This window comes from Oryzias latipes, chromosome 22 (genome assembly GCF_002234675.1).
Source record: "Oryzias latipes chromosome 22, ASM223467v1".
Lineage (NCBI taxonomy): Eukaryota > Metazoa > Chordata > Actinopteri > Beloniformes > Adrianichthyidae > Oryzias > Oryzias latipes.
Genome location: NC_019880.2, coordinates 9,120,511 through 9,131,830, shown reverse-complemented (window position 1 = coordinate 9,131,830; position 11,320 = coordinate 9,120,511). Strand labels below are relative to the sequence as shown.

Sequence of the window (11,320 nt, the reverse complement as noted above, 5' to 3'; positions counted from 1 at the left end):
TTGTGATTTATGCGTTTGTTTTTCTTTTATGAGGTTGCTAATGTGGGTTAAGGTCAACTAACTGCTGATTTAAAAAATAGACATTTACTTAGTGAATGTAGCTTTTCTCTGATTACTCTATTAAGGAAATCAGTTTAATAAATCACTTATGTCAAATTATTATTTTCCTTTTCATAATCAATAAAATCAATCCTCTTTTTGTTTTTTCTTTCCTTAACATTTGGTAAATGGTATATACGGTACTTGCATCACTCTTTTACCTTAAATTAAAGGTGCAAAGTGCTTTACCCCCACATTTACCCTTGCTCTTACACACACACACACACTCACACTGAAGGCAGCTCTACTGCCTTGCATAAAGCCATCCTCAACCATCAGCAGTAATGTATGGATCAAGGACACCTTGACACATGGGCGGGCAAACATGTACATTTTTATTAATCACTTTCAAGACTTGGACCAAACCTGGAGACTGGCTCCCTCTGTTGTAGAGGATCTTTGTGAACCCGACACCAGTTACCATAGCAACCAGGACCTATGTCAGCAAGAGGCAACGCCAGCTGCCAAGCAGGTCAGAACGATGACTTAAATAAAATGGTTTGCATAAATGTTTTATTTTAATACTCTAAAATGAAATATTCAATAATTATTCTTGTTGGACAAACAGCAGCTTTAGAAGCATCTATGCATGAGGTGTTGAATGTTAAAATACACAAACAGTGGAAGGTATAAAGAACTTGGGGGGGGGGGGGGGGGGGGGGGTAAAGGGTTGACTCACGATGTCGAGCACGCAGTGACATGTTTGAGATGCCGAGCAGCTCGAAGGGCTTTTCCATGTGCACACAGCGTATTGTTTTTAAAAATCTAGTTGATGTTTTGGAAGATTTGAATCCATGGTTTCATTTTATGCCTCAAAAACTGTGGACTTGATTACATTCTTTAATTTACATAGTTCAGGTACTGTAGATTGGTATCTGTATTCGTTTCCAATATAACAGACTTGTGCTTTTACACCAGGGTGTTTTGTTAGTACAAGTTTTTCTCTGATCTACTTTGTTTGGCAAAAATTATAGCTCGTCTAAGCTCTTTTGCAAATCAAACGAGTCCCAAAACCAGTATTTCAGATCACTTGCAAATGAATCCTGGTGTGTTTCACCTATATTGTGGACAAAATATATATGATACAGTGTCTTTTTTTTTTCATAGCAAGTACCGGTAATAACAAAAGCTACTAATTTGGACTTTTTCATAGCTAATTAGGTTGTGATCCCATCATGCCTTGCACGTTGTAAACATTTTTCTTTTTTAGCTAAATAACAAGCAATAATTTAGAAAGTGCATTAAGGGTCGTTTTGCATGCTTTTAAGAGGCATTCTTTCACTTTTGCCATAATGCAACAGAGAACAATGTTTGTAAAGAGGCATACAACAAGATTTCTAATGCTAAAGTATGAAATGGTGTCTGAAGATGGGACCACTTTAGACATTTTAGACTGTTCAAAGTATATTTGTTCATATAATTAGCATAGGCTGCTGCACCCCGTTTCTGTTGCTATTTGCATTCTTATTTTAGGGGATTTTTGTGTGTTTAAAATGTCCCAAGTTGGGTTTTGATTTATCAGATGTGCTGTTCTTCTTCTTCCAAACAAATGTTCACACGTTAAGTTGCTAAATGTTGGCTTGTTGTAATGATGCAAGTTCCTGAGACCTTTAAACCCCAGGTTAAAAACATTAGTAGGATGGTTGCTTTTTTTTAGGATGTAGAATTATGATTACTAGTTTCTGTAAACAAAATCACAAATAAAACTAATCATAACATTGCGGGCTGCATGGTGGCAATAGGGTTAGTTCCCTAGCCCTAAGCCCTAGTTCGAATACCAACTGGGAAAAACATGTTCCCACCAACAACTTAATAAGGTTTAATTTATTTATTTTTTAGCTTTGTACAATAAGAAACCAAATGCTAATATCAGGAAACATACTCGCATGAGTTGTGTTTGAACTTTATAAATAAAGGATCGCAGCTTAGGTGGTCAAATACCACAAAGTATTAGTTTGACATGCTTTGCTGTAGAAGTGATCACTATTGCTGAAAGTGTTTGTTTCAGAAAGTCTATTTCTAAAGAATCTGCCAGACTGCCTCCAGGCTATAATTCTCAGGAATAATGCGTGTTACTGTAAATGGCATAATAAATCTAATATCTTTCAGAGAAAGTCAACAGTTTGGTCTATCCTGGTCTATTTCTTTTTATGTAAAAGAAAATTAAAGTTTATTGTTAATTTGTCCATCCAATAGGGGAAAAAAATAACATGGCATTGTGCTGTCTCCTGTTAGCTCCTGTTTCCATGACGATAAGAATGCAGCAGCTTGCTCAGCCCAAACTCAGCCAGCTCAGGTATCCTGACAGGTGAGCCCAACTAAAATTGCTGTTGTCGTTGTCAGCGATCCAAATTACATAAATAGAAGATAAAACTTGAGTTGCTTGTAAGTTTTGACCATCCAAACTATTTTCACTATCTGAGTTTGATCGTGCAGAAGGTTTAAGAGCCTTATTTAATCAGAATCTGAATACTTTATTAATCCAAGGGGGAATTGCATTTTTAGCAGAGTTCCAATCACCAAATTTCAACATGGACGAATAAAGAAAACTAATATTAAAAATACAGTTCAGAGCAAATAAGCAGTGTGCAAAGTAACACTGTATAAATTAAGGGTTAATGGCCGACAAAGTGTGGATGATCCCGCTTATACCACGATCACAAAAGAAATAAATATTCAATCATTTTTTAGTATTTATTCTTTGGTTTGGTTTAGGCAGGTTTTTTTCACAAAAAAGCGGACTATTTGTTACATGGTGCGGCGCGTTGTCATGACAACTGGCATCGACCGCGACTGCAGCGGCAAAGGAAACGATAGGTTAACAAAGCATCAGTTCAGAGATAAGGTTCACCTCTTACCACTTGTTTTTGTTCAGATTATGCAGCTAGTTTTTGTTTTAAAGAAGCCAGCGCAGTGATATAAAACATTTAGAATATGTGACCAGAACCCTTTTTTTTGGGCGTGCATTATCACTGTGAATTATCACTTTTTAATCCACACCCAGCAGCCAATGAAAGTCGAGTGTTCACCCGGACCATGGTATAGATTAAATATATAATGCTGTCATGAGGTTTTATGAAGTTAGCAGGTTTTCATGGAAGAGTTATATCAAATCAAATCAAACTTTATTTGTAAAATAAAGCGCTTCTCATACATTGCGCAGCTCGAAGCGCTTTAACACTAAAAACAAAAAACACACATTATTACACTAAAAACCCACTCCGCTCTGTTAAAACATACGACCCATGACCCCCACGTACAATGAATAATGACTATGTGACTTCTAAAAAAAAAAAAAACTCTAAGAGATGATAAAATTAAAGACATAAGATGTATATAAAAACATAAAATTGAGAATAAGATGCATAAAATGAAAATAAATACCGGTACATAAAATAGCCTATACTAATAGAATAAATTAGCAATTAAAATCAACTAAAAGCCAAATTAAAAAGGTGGGTCTTAAGCCTCTTCTTAAAAACCTCTACAGTCTCTACAGCCCTGAGGTTCTCTGCCAGGCCGTTCCACAGGCGAGGACCGTAATGGCAGAACGAAGCCTCACCATAAGTTTGGTCTTCACCTTAGTAACAACTAAGAGGCCAGCACCGGAGGACCTCAGGGTCCGCGAGGGGCTCATATTTTAAAAGAATATCATTTAAATAAGAAGGCCCAAGACCATTAAAACATTTATAAACCATTAAAAGAATTTTAAAATCAATCCTGAAACGCACAGGGAGCCAATGCAGCAATTTTAAAACCAGTGTAATGGTTCCCGCCTTCTGGTCCTCGTCAGAACTCATGCCGCAGAGTTCTGCTATAGTTGTAGATTTGAAATAGACTTTTTGGGTAAAGCAGAGAGCAGGGCATTACAATAATCTAAACGACTAAAAATAAATGCATGCATCAACACCTCTGTGCTGGCAAGAGAGAGGAATGGGCGGACTCTAGCAATGTTTTTACAATGGTAAAATCCTGTCTTAATGACATTTCTAATGTTGTTATACAGTTTTATTGCCACAAAAAAAAAAAGATCACCGCCAAATTGCAGCAAACAAGATGACACAAGAGACCACACACTCGTAAAACATTCTCATCGTGGTTTTACAGATGTTAAATGGCCTGAGCTTCCTCAGGAAGTAGAGCTGACTCTGACTCTTTTTCATAGGGAGCCTCAGTGTTCCAACCAGAGTCCCCTTTGATGTCGGTGTAGACTCCCAGGTACCTGTAGTTCTCCACTGTGTCCACAGTCAACCCCTGCATGGAAACGGGGCTCACAGGAGACTTCTGAGTCTTTTTCAGGCCCACCACCAGGTCCTTTGTTTTGGTGACATAGAGTTGCAGGTGGTTCTGGTCGCACCATGATACAAAGTCTGCACTCCAGGAGTCGGCCGAGTCATCAGAGAACTTCTGCAAATGACAGGACTCGGACCGGTACCTGAAGTTTGTGGGATAAAGAGTGAAGGGGAAGGGAAGGAGAACGTTCCCTCGAGGTGACCTAGGGTTACTGACCACTCTGTCTGACACACAGCCATGCAGCAGCACCTCCTGCGGCCTTCCAGTCAGGTAGTCACTGATTCAGAGCACAAGGGGGGCACCAACCTGCATCCTGTTCAGCTTCTCACCCGGGGCTTTGGATGAAGTCTGACGACTTATTTAATCCAAGCCTGTTTTTTAAATTCAGTCCAAACTAAAATGTATACAGAAGTAAAAGGAATGAACACTGAAATAAGCTGAAAACAAACAATCATGGTCAAAAATTGATCCCTCTCATTATTAGAACAGATAAAAAGGGGGTTGAGCATCGTGAAGGAAGAAATGTGGTCAGAAAAGTATTCTGTTTGGTAAGTTTTTAAATGTTAATAAAATGCTTTTTGGCATTTTGTGCCGACTGATGAAGCCACTTGGATGAATGAAACGTTTCAAAGAAAGATGATTTTAAGTCCAGATGCTACAACTCAACTTGAAGATAAAAAAAAAAACTTCCATTTTTTGTTTTAAGATGAAAATGTCACAATTCTCCTGACTCCCATTGTAGTTCTTAAAACAAATAATTTCACTAGGGGAGTTTTCCAATGCAGAGTCCAAACCTGAATCCCACTGAGAAGCTTTGGGATCTGCTGGAGAAGACTTTAAACGGTCTACCGTGATCACCAGATCTTGCAAAAGAATTGTAGAAGCTTATTGAAGTGAAGCCAACTTGAATGCCTGCCATGATTAAAGTGATAATTTCATATAAGTGATCATATTAAATCATCCTTAATAACTAATGAAGACTTAAAATTCCATGACTTTAGTGTTTTTCCCATAGTGTGTGTTTTTTTTTTTACATCATTCCTTTCTCCTAACAGTCTTGTTTGTTGTTCAGACCGTCTCTCTGGGAAGTGAGTGAGCGCGCTCTCACAGCTGTTGCATCCAAACGGCTGTGTCACCTTGCCACGCCCAAAGCCCCCCCTTCTGCATGGCAGCCAGACAGGCCACTGCCAGCGCCGGTGAGTTCCTCACGGTCTGCTAAAACACCGCACAGCTTCTGGACCATCAGATTTGGATGCATGATCTCAGCTCTGCACTTCCTCCAAACCACAAAGTAGTGATGGGTACACAAAGCAAAGCAACTGTTTATCCTGTTGGCTCAGGCTTCATTTGCTCTACCACGCCATCTAGTGGTCAAATATGGAAAGAAATCATGCCATTGCTTTGAGAAAAATTGATCATCTCCACAATGTTAGCGTTGACTTCTTGAACCTGAAATATTTTCTTGTGTAAAATTTTTAAAACTTTTTTAGATTTAAAACTAAAGTGAATACAAAAAATAGAAGTGACAATAGCTACAAAAACCAAATGTCAAAAAGATCTCAAATATCCTGATGTTTTAAAATGTTTACTTGCAAGAAAAGTGTCACATGAACACTAGTTAAAGGTTGAATCATACATTTAACAATGGCTGTGAGTATCATAATGAAGGTAAATATCATTACTCCATTTTTGGTGTGGTCCTTCACAGCCTTTTCTTCTTATCAATGCCAAACGAAGAATCCGATGGAATTGACATTCACCCTAAGTTAGGGGTCATTGTGTTTAGTTGTTAATTTTAACTGTTGCTAATTAAACGTGCACTTTTGAAGGATGTAAAGATACAGATACATATAGAAGATGTGATGTAGAGTAACAGCAGTACTGATTGAAAACCACGGATACAAACAAACAAAATTACGTTGGTAAAAAGTTTTAAAATCAATCAGGGAAGCAAATAGTCAGTCTCTAGCTAACTTTGTCCGTTTCCTGTTTGGTCTCACTGTCTGCCTTCTTATGTGATGTGATGCAAGCAAAAAGACGTCTAGTTCCAAACTCGCTTCTACCAAGTTGGGTCGATCACAATTGGCTGAAGGTGAACCACAGAGAGGGATGTGTTGTGTGCACTAAACATATGGTAACCCTTTTTTCACAGCACTCCAAACAAAACCTGAAAAAACCAATGTGACACACATTTTACTGAAAACGGGGGTTCAAATATCAAGGTTTAAACCAAATTGTGTTGAAAATGAATCGTTTTATCCCTACTAGTTTGTACACATGAGTTAAAACAGCGTCTTTGCCTGGATACTGTGGACTGGTTCACAAACGGACATCAGATCAAGTTCAGCTCAGGATCTTATCATCTGAAAAATTCTCCAATGGCTCCAGCATCGCACTGATCATTGATTACAACTAAAAGTACTAATCCGGACCTTTGTGGACAACTGCCATCAGATGCTGCAGATTTTCAAAAAGCTAACCAGTGGTGGATTACTATTGGCTAGACTCCTAAAAATACCTGGTGATCACCTCAGGAATAAACAGGACTGGTCAGGTAACACAGATGTAGTATACTGGAAAGGGTAGAGCAGACCAGTTCTGCTTTTTTAAAGATCTGCTAGGACTCTGATAGCATCTTCCACCTTTTATAAAGAGGTCTGCTCTGACATTTAGCAACTAACACCTCCATCTAATCTGTTCCTAAACTATCTATCCCCTCTGAAGAGCAGAACTTTTTACTAAATCTAGTTTTTTTTTGTCTGCTAACATGAGTGTAGGTAAGCAGAGGGACGCAGAATGCTGTTGCTTCTGTACGCATCTGCCAGCTAGCCCAGCCAAAGAAAAGGTTGGATCTGGAGGGATCCAGCTGGAAAAGTAAACCTGGACCTTTGAACCGCTCCACCTCCAAGGCTGTTGCCCACATAGAGCTGCTTGCCAGTAGGCAAATCTTTTTCATTTTCTCTCAATAAGGTCGTGTTTCCAACTGTTGCCATTTGTTAAAGTTGTTTATTTTTATATCCAGCTCCAAAGAGGGACCACCCCAACTTTGAAAGTGACCGCTCTGTCTTCTGGCCCGTTTCCAGGGGAGCCCGAAACTACAGAGCCAGCCAGAAAATTATCGAACTGTCCGCACCTAAAGAGAGAAAAGCTTTATTTGAGGGTCACAATCCGTTCACCATCAGCCGAGGGGCCCTCTCTGCCAATCCCTCTCACCGAATCCAAGAGCTGAGTTTGCCTCTGCTCCGTAAATGCACCTCCAAGTAGCAGAACAGATGCTGTGCGTCAGGTCCCTCGCCGGGTGTCAAGCGTTTCTCTACTCACCAAGAGTGTTGTTGGGAAAAGTTAATTTCCTTGCAATGTTACGACACAGCCGTCTTATTTGCTCTGCTGCATGAATGTACAAATGGGCAATACACTGTTTATTGCCTTCTATAATTACCATGTTGGATTCACTCTATACAGCAAGAAATGTGTCGCCTTTCTCTGTCTTTCACCATTTTATTATTGATCAGTACATCCAACAACTGACCGTTGTGTAAAAATTCCCCTTTTCCCTTCGATATACTATTAGCTGTCATTTTTGCTCATGTAAAGCCCTAATTGGGCGAGGCACTACGGACGTGAGTGACACTAGAAACAATGGAGATGAAGAAAACAGTTGGGAAATTCAGCTGCAGTATTTTGGAGTCACTCTGCTGCAGAATCGCAGCACTAATAAAGACATGCCTTAGCAGGGTATATTAGAAAACAAGCAGGAATTCGGCCCCTTTGTGCCCACATTTGTCTGGAGGGTCTGAAGGGAGCCGAGGTTAAAAGGTGTTCTGTGTTGGTTTCAATTTGTTTGTGTTGGTTTTGTTTCACTTGTGCTGTTGCTTCTGCAGAAACTTTTGTTGTTTGTTCGAACGTTTACAGCCACATTAGATGTTCAAGAAATAATCAAGCAACCCAAAGACCAAAACAGTTCAATAGCTCTACAAGGCCAGATACAGGCATGGGTAAAGAGGGGCAATGCCCCCTTAAATTCTGTGACTTGTTGAGGCCTTTAAAATAAACTTAGCCTCAGGGCTTACAATTTATTAATGTGGCCCCCCTTGTAAAAATGTTGCTTGTTCCTTGTATCTAAACAGTTGAGTTTAATGAGGTATACATATAAATATGTGTGTGTTTGTGTGTGTGTATGAGGTAAATTAGTGTGTCACTCGAATTCGTGCGCGCGCGTTAAGGGGAGGTGCGGAACTGTCTGCGGCGCGCTCGGATGTGTTCATAAACGCGGTGGAGGCTCATGCGGACCAGACTGAGCCGCACTGGTGAGTTTGCTTCTCTATTTCCACTCAAACATCATCAATGAAACCTGCATCTGATCGGAAAACTCAAACAGAACAAGCCGTCAGACAGAATAGTTCGAATATAGAAGATGCACCTTCCTCCCATCTATGGAATAACTAGTTTACATTTTTAAAATCAGTTATACAATTCCTGACTCTACTGGTGCCTAGTGGCACAGGCTGTACCCACGCACCTCAATTACAAAATGTAGTTCGATTTTATATAAAAAAGGAATTATTTAAAAACCTAATTAGAGAGCCGAGACATTTTTCTATGAAATATTAGTATCCTGGCACATTTAACAGATTTTCCCGTTATTCCTTGAGTTCTGTCTTGCATGTCTAACTGAGTTGTAAAATCTGTTCATTGAGTTTTCTGGAACATTGGGGGCCCAGGGCAATCAATTGCTTAATTGGAACTATTTTTAAAGATTTAAAATCTATAAAAAAATTTAAAAACATTAGTTTATACATTTTCTGAACATGCATCAACAGTTTAAGTAATTTTGAAACTTTTTTTCCCTAGACACCTCGTTCAGCTTGATCTTTGTCTTCATCTTTTTGTGGTTTCTTTTCACGCTCTGCACTCTAGTCTGAGCAAACTAGATGCTTATCTTTAAACGTATTTAGTATTTTTTTATGTTTAAAGTGAAACTTTCTATTGATTTAGCTTAAACTAACATGTAAGGGCCTCATGGGATTACTCATTCATAGGTAATTAAATATTTTTACACATTTGATTGGTTGTTGTTTTTGTGGGTTCAGCATGACTCCATGTTAAAGTGTTATCATAATTACTATTATCAAGACATTTTTTCTGTCCTTTGTCAACCTTTATTAACATTACCTTAACAAACATTAATATTAACAAGGATAAACTTGCTATTTTTGCAAGAGTTAACTTTTTTCCAAACTCAATGATCTTTAAAGTTAAGCCTGAGATTACTATTCTACAAATTTGTCTGTCTCTAAAATCTAGATTAATCAAAAATGTATATTAGTGCCCGAAACTCTTATATGAATTGATCAAATCTTTTGTTTTTCAAATTTTTCTTTTGTTTTTGTCTCACAAAAACATAATTTCTGTTAGATGTAATGTAAGAATTAAAAATTGTTTTACTTAAAGTCTTATCTTTATTCCGTTTAGGGTACTAGTTATAAAAAAATGTTCCATATATTTGAAAAAATTAACAAATCAATCAAATCCAGTTAAATTAAAAACCAGATTGATTTGAAAATTTATAAATTACAATCAAACGGATTTAATAGTTTAGTGGAGATACTTTTTCCCATTTCAAAGGCGTATTCAAGAACACTTGTAGTAATAATTTGGTCAGTCTACAGGAACAAAGCAGACATGAGAAAGGCTGTTTTTGCTTAGAATTGAAATTTGTCCCTTTTGGGATTATTTGCAGTTTTTCTTAATTTTGAGAGAGTTTAAGAACAAATAGAGTCCAATTTCTTTATCTGAATATACTGATACATTTCATTAATACTTTTTAATAAGAATTAATGCAAGAGCTGGTATTTTTTTCTTAGTATTATTTAGGTTTTAAGAATTTGCAATACTTAAAAAACATATGAACCGTTATGGAGTTTGAAAGACTAGTGAAGCTGGGATGAAAAGCGTTGATTCCATCATTCATTTTCAATTGATATTTCACTGTAAAAAGAACAATTACATTGTAAACCAGAATCCATATCTTCTGCACAGTTTAATAATCGAAATTTAAGCTATTATCAGCTTTGTATGGCTGGAAAGATTCGTCTATACTGTGGTGCAACACCTTAAGGCAAGAGAGCAACTTTTCTAAAGGGAAGATGCATAGTTTTGACGATCACCTCCCTGTGTTTTCAAGCTCACTAGTGGCAGCAAGGCTCAAAATTAGAAGGTTTATTTAATTTATTCTTAGTGGGATCCATGATTTCATTATGATGAAGAGAATAAAAATGGATTTCCTAACAATTTTCACTTTTAAACATTTATCAGACAACTTTGTCTTCAAAATCTCACACAAGTCCACACAAGATCCAAGTCGAAATACTGCTAATCTTTATAATGATATTAGACATCTTTTTCTTATTGTTTTACTTATTTTTTTAACAAAGTTGTCAGCAGTTATTACAACATTTTGGGTGATTTTGTTTTTTGGATTTTTTTTTATACATATTTGATTAGTTCCCAAATGGCAGTAGTAGTCTTTGGAGTGCTGCTAATCTTCCTTTTTCACAGCGAAAATCCTTTTTTTCTTTTAAATCATATTTTTTAAATCTTTTTTTTTGTAGTTAAGTGACTTAGAGGAAATCAGTAGTCTTGTTTGTTGGAGTCATTTGGTGTGTTGTGTGAACCTGTGAAAAAGATTTAATGCTGTGGTTCTTTTAATAATCCCCTTTAAAGTTCCACCTGCCATAATCAGAATCAAAAATACTTTATTGATCTCACACGTGGGCAATTTGTTTGCCACCATAGCAACTGACAGCAGAGGGGGAAAAAAAAGACTAAGAATAATATATAAAAAAACAAGAACAAAGAAAATGTTGCATAAATGCAAACAACTCAAAGAAAATGTAGCATAAATGCAAACAACAAGGTAGTATAATTT

At 37.4% G+C, this 11,320-nt stretch overlaps 1 protein-coding gene across 1 annotated transcript; it reads left to right on the top strand.

Annotated features, from left to right (window-relative positions):
• Positions 1-445: 445 nt before the first annotated feature.
• theg (theg spermatid protein) lies at positions 446-8,476 on the top strand. The gene is made up of 5 exons (XM_011490274.3): positions 446-571; positions 2,335-2,407; positions 5,465-5,588; positions 7,170-7,329; positions 7,415-8,476. The coding sequence occupies exons 1-5, from the start codon at positions 538-540 to the stop codon at positions 7,654-7,656; spliced, it is 633 nt and encodes a 210-aa protein (XP_011488576.1). The 5' UTR covers positions 446-537; the 3' UTR covers positions 7,657-8,476.
• Positions 8,477-11,320: the final 2,844 nt, after the last annotated feature.